The sequence below is a fragment of the Sinocyclocheilus grahami genome, unplaced genomic scaffold (assembly GCF_001515645.1).
Source record: "Sinocyclocheilus grahami isolate Dianchi unplaced genomic scaffold, SAMN03320097.WGS_v1.1 scaffold784.1, whole genome shotgun sequence".
In the NCBI taxonomy this organism is placed as follows: domain Eukaryota; kingdom Metazoa; phylum Chordata; class Actinopteri; order Cypriniformes; family Cyprinidae; genus Sinocyclocheilus; species Sinocyclocheilus grahami.
Genome location: NW_015505963.1, coordinates 82,800 through 91,337, shown reverse-complemented (window position 1 = coordinate 91,337; position 8,538 = coordinate 82,800). Strand labels below are relative to the sequence as shown.

At 35.1% G+C, this 8,538-nt stretch overlaps 1 protein-coding gene across 1 annotated transcript in view; it reads right to left on the bottom strand.

Moving 5' to 3' along the window:
• LOC107561620 (ras GTPase-activating-like protein IQGAP1) overlaps positions 1-8,538 on the bottom strand; it is a 71,089-nt gene that overhangs the window by 37,015 nt on the left and 25,536 nt on the right. Inside the window, exons 3-5 of the mRNA XM_016246093.1 lie at positions 6,102-6,258; positions 4,812-4,889; positions 3,317-3,393 (exon numbers count right to left, since the gene is read on the bottom strand). Coding sequence (XP_016101579.1) covers positions 3,317-3,393; positions 4,812-4,889; positions 6,102-6,258 — 312 coding nt within the window. The remainder of the gene's footprint in view (positions 1-3,316; positions 3,394-4,811; positions 4,890-6,101; positions 6,259-8,538) is intronic.

Genomic DNA, 8,538 nt, shown 5'->3' with positions numbered 1-8,538 from the left:
ACTTGTTGGGTCTTTCCCAAAAAGACTCATGGCTGTATTTGATCAAAAGGGTGCTTCTACTAAATACTGAGCAAAGGGTCTGAATACTTAGGACCATGTGATATTTCAGTTTTTCTTTTTTAATAAATCTGCAAAAATGTCAACAATTCTGTGTTTTTCTGTCAATATGGGGTGCTGTGTGTACATTAATGAGGAAAAAAAATGAACTTAAATGATTTTAGCAAATGGCTGCAATATAACAAAGAGTGAAAAATTTAAGGGGGTCTGAATACTTTCCGTACCCACTGTATATATTCCAAAGCAACTCCTGTCCTTAGACGTGCTGCTATCTAGGCTTTGATCATACAATCATGCAGCAAAATAAATAGTTGATCAACTTGTCAAAATATCTTCAATTCCTCTGTTTAGTTTTTGATGTCAAATGTCATTTCAACTGCACAATGAAACTCTATGGTATTTTAATGCAAATTCTTGCATGAAAATATCACTTGGTAACAGCAGCCAAATTATACAGGCAAGCGACATGTTTCCAGTTTGATACTGTGTTGTGCCCTAAGGCTAAAACCGGCTGGGAAGCACTGTTTTAAATATTTCATTAGCCTTATTTTCAACACAAAGCATTAAAATCATATATGTAGTTCTAATGTTCTTCCACTAGATGTCAGTATGCAGTTGAGTTAAGTAAAGCCCTATACCAGTTCTGTAAAAGGAAAATAGCCGGCAGTTAGTGTGCAACACATGCTGGAAACTGCATTAAACTTTTATCTGTCGACTGATTGAGGACAAATAGAGGAGTAATGAATTATTGAAGGGTTTAGAGTGGTTTGCGCCTGAGCATTTATGCATGACAGATAAACTTAACATGCCTTCCTTACCTTTGACCCCTACATCAATAGCCACAGAGATAGACAAAGTCTGGTGTAAAATATCCTCCATACTACAGAAGGGCCAAAGGTTAAGTGGTTTAACGGATATAAGAGATGTAGGTCAGTATACCTCATGAGTCACACGCTTGATTATTGTTTAGAGCCAAACTGATAGCAGAACTATGCAGACAAACATTTCCTTTATAATAAAAAAATGTCCTTGGTTATCAAAGTATAAATACATAACACAATAATATTTTATATAAATATGTAAGCATTACTGTGTCATACATAATGTTATATTAGAGATATTTTAAACTAAAACACTGATGATCTTGGAAATATAAAAAAATACTCATATACATGTGTCTACTATCTTTGCAATGTATATGCTGATGGTGATTTAATGATGCCTGAGCCACACAGGATTTTCTCTGGGCACAGTCACAGTGTTGTCTAGTCTTACTGAGTGGGTTAACTTCAGGGTCAGGAAGGAAGAGCGTGTGCAAGGCAGAGGGAGGAAGCCAGGCAACCCACACACAAGACAGAGAGAAAGAGAGAAAAAGAGAGCAGGAAAACACTATAAATCATTTACAGTAAAAGAAGCCTTCCCGTGGTCATTCATTAGACAGTCCCCTGTGCACACCAACTGCTAATGTCTAAATGTTACAATTTGCATACATTAAGATACTAATGACTTACCTGGCTTTTTAATTCAAAATGATTCATAAACCGTTTTCTACACTGAGTCATTCTATGGTTTTTCTATAAATAACTTAACATAAATGTTAAGTTACAAGTGAATGCTAAATGAAATTTTCTGAGAAAAGGGATGCTGCCCATGCAAACCTCACAGTCACACTCCTAGGTTCTTGTGGGTGGTTGGCAGGGTGTTGGCACTAATGTCTTGTGAGTTGTGGTTTTTCAGAAAAGCCCACCTATTCTCTGTGATATTATTGAACTAAATATAGTTTGGGCTCCTTCTTAAACGCACACTACTGTTCAAAAGTTTGGTGTCAGTAAGATTTTTATTTTTTTTTTTAAAGCAGTGTCTTATGCTCACCAAGGTTGCATTTATTTGATTAACATTCATTAGTTTATTCCTGTGATGGCAAAACTGCTGCCATTCAGTGTCACATGAATGATCCTTCAGTAATCATTCTAATATGCTGATTTGCTCCTCAAGAAACTTTTTTATTATTATTATCAATGATAAAAACAATTGTGTTACTGAAAATAATAATGCATTTCTTGGGTTCTTTGATGGGTAGAAAGTTCAAAAGAACAGCATTAATTTGAAATACAAATCTTTTGTAACATTATAAATGTCTTTACTGTCACCTCTGGTCAAATTAATGCATTTAATGCGTTTCTGAGTAGACATTCAAGTATTCAAAAATCTTACTTACGACAAACTTATGAATGATAATGTACATTTGTAACATTTTCAAGCTGTAGAAATTAACATTAGTTAATGTACTATGAATGAACAATATGTATTTATAAATAAGCATTCATTTATATTAATAGTGTAACAGTATATTTGTAAATTAGCATTAACCTAATAGATAGCAATACCAATAGACCTAATAGAGAGCAATAACCAAACGGACCTTAAAAATAAATCTATCTTTACTGTCACTTTTGATCACTTTAATGCTTTATTTTATTAAAAATAAAAACATACTATTGTAAGTTCATGGTGATCAATTCTGATCATATTTTCTCATGAGCTTTCATTTTAAAGGCAGACATTTATAGTAGGACAGACGAGACACTGCTTTCAGATTGTATGCAGCATGTTTCCACTGGTGCCAAACTACGACAGGAAACAAAAACCTCTGCTAATCTCCGAGTATACACTTCCTGCAGGGGAGGGCGGGAATCTGATATCATAATAGTGCAAGATCACACCTCAGAGTTCATACTTCAGAGAATTCAATCCTGACCAGGCCATAAAAACTGAATGGAGATTATCCATGAAGCAAATAAAAACATAAAACATTAACTGGATGGATGCGCTTACATCCTACGCAACTGCTCTCAGGAAGTCAATGACCTGAGGACGATCTGCATAACAGAGGAGGTGTGAAAAGGAGTTTTGTCTCTGGAGCATAGTGACAGGAATTGTCAGGAAACAGTGACAGGAAATGACCTAAGATTGGCATGAAGTTAAGCAGCAGGCCTGATAGGTAGATGTACCACAAGGCGTCTGCTTTTCTCAGTGGTGAGATTGTCATGACAATGGCTGCCAAGAGGAAGCAGCAGTCATACATGCTGATGCTCTACAAACCTGCTGTCATAACTGAGAGATTGTGAAACCATGACCACAGAGTAACCGCCATTTTTATAATTTCAGGTTATAAAACTTGATGAAGCAAGCAAACCTTATTAGTTCACAGCCGGTGAATCTGATTTAAATATTCAGTGAAAAAAAAGGTCTATAGTACCTCAGTGCATGAATGCAGTAGATCACCTTGGGCATATTCTTGCGATCGTACACATCGGTGGTCTCAGGATAGAAGATCTGAAAGAGGAATAGCGATATTCAATATTTTTAATAAATAATACTCTACAATTACTGAACATTTCCATTCAAACATTTGAGGTCAGTAGGGTTTTTTATATGTTTGTAAATACAGTTAAAAAAGTAATATTGTGAAATATTATTACTATATAAAATAACTGTTTTCTATTTGAATATATTTTAAACTGTAATTTATTCCTTAATTTTCCTCTGTGATTACTCCAGTCTTAATTGTCACATGATCTTTCAGAAATAATTATAATATGCTGCTATTATCAATGTTGTAAACAGTTGTGCTGCTTAATAGTGTTGTGGAAACTATGATACATTTTTTTCAGAATGATTTAATTTAATTTGTCCTTGCTGAATAAAAGTGTTCATTTCTTTCCAAATGAATATTACTAAATGGATACTAACTAAATGGATAGTTAATCAAGAATGAAAATTCGGTGATCATTTACTCATCCTAATGTTGTTCCAAACCTGTGTTACTTTTTTTGTGTGGAACATATTGATTGATTGATCGATTGATTGATTGATCAAAATATCTTCATACAGAAAGTCATACAGGTTTGGAGAGTTCATTTTTGGGTGAACTATCTCTTTTATTCCAATGAAGACATTTCTACCGCACACAGTAACAATGACATTATAGAGAACTGTGTGCTGCCAACTTTATTTGCAACAGTTTTCAAGATCAATCCATATCGATCTATACAGAAATGATTTACTGAGTCTGAACAGGCCTCCAGACCTGAACCCCACTGAACACCTTCAGGATGAATTGAACAGCGACTGTGAATCAGACCTCATCACCCAACATCAATACCTGACCTGGATGCTCATTTCTGAATTATAGCAAATCCTTGCAGCCATTTTCACAATCTAGTGGCAAATCTTCCTTGTAGAAGCAAAGGGCGGTCCAACTCCCTAATAATGTCAATGCTCTTGAAAATATTTAACAAGCACATATGCGTGTTGTGTTTCGGTGTGCACATACTTTTATCTATATAGTGTATCTAAACATGATGCCCTTTTGCTTCTGTGGCTTTATGTAATGCACTGCACACTGCAGTTTTGCATTATACTTGGAGGAAGCTTTTGCTTTTCTACCCTTGAGTGAAAGTTAGATGCTAATTTAGGTCAACAACTCGAACCATGAGTAAATATTCAATAAAAGCATTTATGCATTCATCTTATGGTACATAAAATAACTATCCATCCTCTCATCCAAACTGTCAAACTGGGCACCCTACGTGTACAGGGGACAGTTTTGTTTTGTTTGATTCAGCCAACTTCTTTTGAATGTTAATCTAATAAAATGCACTGTTATCTTCAAAGAGAGAAGATGGCAAGGATATGTGTGTGTGAGTGTGAGTGTGAGTCTGTTTCTTTAAAAGTGTGTGCTTGGGCCTCACCTTGGGCAAACCAACGGACTCCATGGCTCTGAGCCACTGCACAGTGTTATCTGTGTGTCTGAAATGTAGTCCTGAGTGCTGGAGAAAGTACAAAACAAAATAAATACATGCAACAGTAACATGTTTCATGCACATTTCATGAACCGTTAAAATGGAATTACATATAAAGCTTGAAAGTGTTGGGAGTCTGTTCCGCACTGACTTTTGTTTCTAATATTATTTACTGAGTATTATTATCTAATATATTAGTATCTAATATTATTTACTGAGCATCAGAGCTATTGAAATGCATCAGACAGGTACACTACTGTTCAAAGGTTTGTGGTCAGTAATTTGTTTTGTTTTTTTGAGGAAATTAATACTATATAAATAAAATATTGTCTAATTAGGATGCATTATACTGATCCATTTTACAAAAGACTTCTATTTCAAATCAATGCTGTTCATTTGAACTTTATATTTATCAAAGAATCCTGAGAAAAGTATCATGGTTTACACAAAAAATATCAAAAAGCACAACTGATGATTCTTGATCAGCAAATCAGCATATCATAAGGATTTCTAAAGGATCATCTGAAACTGAAGACTGAAGTAATTTCTGCTGAAAATTCAGCTTTGCTATCACAGTATATTAAAATATAAAATAGTTATTTTCAATTGTAATAACATTTCCGTCAGGACCACTATCGTCAAAGATGACTGACAATTAGCATACAGTTTGGATTGGTGGTATGGTTCTGTTCTGGGCAAGAACTCCCTGCACATCCATGCAGCCTAGCATGGATAAGAGCAGGGAGAGCAATTCAGTCTCAGGGAATTCCCACCCTAATATTTCTCCTCCCATGGGAATGAGACTTTCAGGATGTGAGGACATCTGTGTTGCATTTGAAAAGGCACATCCTGGCAAAGCAATGTGACATACTGGCTATGTTCACACAGTCACTGTTTGGGCTTGACACCTGTATTTACTAACAGGTGTGACTTTCCAAACGTACTTTTTAGGAGCGGCTGTGTGAACGTAAGGTAACATACAGGAATTCTGTGCTGAGCTAAAGAGTTGCTAAAAACCAATAAATAACATCAGAAAATCAGTACCTGATAACGAGATTTGACATACTGGCTATGTTCACACAGTCACTGTTTGGGCTTGACACCTGTATTTACTAACAGGTGTGACTTTCCAAACGTACTTTTTAGGAGCGGCTGTGTGAACGTAAGGTAACATACAGGAATTCTGTGCTGAGCTAAAGAGTTGCTAAAAACCAATAAATAACATCAGAAAATCAGTACCTGATAACGAGATTGGTCCCTGTCATAAATCTTCTTCTCTGACACCAACTGGGGAGCAAAGAACTTAGCCAGTTTTCCAAGATAGACGCCATTCCTCAAGCCGTGCTCCAGTTCTGTTGTAAGAGGCAGCTGCTCCCCCAGACAGGCCTCCATCCATCTAAAATCAAAAGGTTCACGTTTTAGCTCCTCACATAAGCAAGACATACTTAAACTTAATAGACTGCCAGCAAACGCTAAATGTTACAACTGGTAGGTATTTCACTACAATATGAAATCGACACTTTCAAATGATAGCAACATGGTTTTACATGCATTTATTTATGCATTATTTATTGAATATACTTCAACACAGATTTCTTCTGGAAAACAAGTGTGCTAACAAGTTAAGCCTTTGAATGAATTACAGAAGAGGAAGAGCTAAAGGCACACAATCAATTACCATGAAGGAAGCACCATCATGCCTATGGGCATCAAAAATTCTCTCTCTCGGCATCATAAAACATGAGCTAATGCTATTTTTAAACTTGTTAAAGAAGCATAAACGTTGCAATCTGGATATGCTTATAAAAAATGTATACCAAAAATGTATACCAGACCATGGTTCACTAGTTCTTCAGTTTATTAGATGTCCCCTAAAAAAAGATCACAGCTTGTCTTTCTGATACACTGCGATGCTTTATTATTATTATTTATTTCAGATATGAGTTCCCAAAGCACACCCAAATGATAAAAGCTCAGCTCTCCAAAAAAGTGAAATCAAGAGGACCACAACCCTTTTTTTTGTCTTATTCTCTCTTTTTTTGCAAACCCTTATGCTTTCTACATAACAGCCTGTTAAAAGACTTGGAACTAAATAATATAAGCCCAAAAAATGTGAAAGGACATCAGTGGTAAAATCCAAATGTTAAATATGGGCTTTTCTGGCATGAACAGTTAATATTAAGGTTAAGGTACTACTGTCACCCTTCATCCCATGTCTACACAGAAAACTGCAGAAAAATGTGATCTCTAAATGGATTCCTTCTTACCACTCTTTCACATCAGAAAAAAAAAACAAGGAAATGCTGGCTTTTTACTATTTTAAACAAAACACATCATGTATCACAAAAAAATCTCACCACAAAAATGTAACTCATATTTTATTATATAAAAATGCATTTAGACCAAAAGTTTGGGGTCTAAAAGGTTTTTTTTAATAAATTGAGACTTTTATTAAACAAGGATGCATTTGATCAAAAGTGAGAGTAAAGCCTTATACACTGTTGCAAAACATTTCTATTTAAAAAAAGGCTGTTCTTTCCAACTATTCATCAAATAATCCTAATCCATGGTTTCCACAAAAATATTAAGCAGCATAAACGTTTTCAACATTGGTAATAATAAGAAATGTTTAAGTAGCAAAACAGCATATTAGAATGAGTTCTGAAGGATCATGTGACACTGAAGACTGGAGTAATGACTGCTGAAAACTCAGCTATGCCATCATAAGAATAAATAAATTACATTTTAAATTATATTAAAACAAACAAAAAAACATAATTTTAATATTCTTAAATAAATAAATGCAGCCTTGGTAAGAATAAGTAACATATATGTATATATTCTATAGTTTGAATTAAACATTGTTTTCCTTCCAAAAGAAGTTACAATAAATAATTTAGAAAATAATTTGCTATGTTTTGATGTGCAATAATAGCTAAAAATCAAAGTTATAACCTGACATCATAGTTTATTAAACTATAATGAACTAGTTAATTAGCCTACAGTCTCGATAAGCGTGCAGTCATTTAACCACTCAGTTTTCCAGATCACTGAATCATTGAAATTCACCTGGATCATCCAGGACAACAAACAACATTCCAAACTGGTTGCTAGTCAGTGACCAGCTGACAAAAGCGACCTTTGACATATTCAGAGAAAGCCATATTGTCATGGCACCTACACTGGCATATCTTTTCTCTTGCCAATGAAGAAAACTGGCATTGGGCCCTTCAGGGCTGCCCAACCAACTGACAGCTAAGTGTCCTGCCTTCAGCTCACAAACATGGGGAAGTCTTCATTTAAAAAGATCAAATATCTGTAATTCATCCCTTCTGCTGATTCATGGGTTATCTACGCTTAAGCAAAAGAGTTTATAATCAGTGTTAGAACTGACAGATATGGTTGGGTAAGAAAAATGATGCTATACACTGAAAAAGTTAAACTATGTAGAGTTAAGTGAATCAGTTAAATCGTCAATATTATGCTGCGGTTCACAAACCTTTGGTTAATCATTTGTTAAGTCACTTCATTCCTACAGAAATGAAAGCAGAGTTTAGAGTTTGGTCAATTCAGAGGTTACTGGCATGCTCAATTCATTTGAGGTACAGCAGAATCAGGGCTCCAGACTGCAACTAAAACGGTCGCATTTGCGACCAAAAATATTAATTTGCGAGTG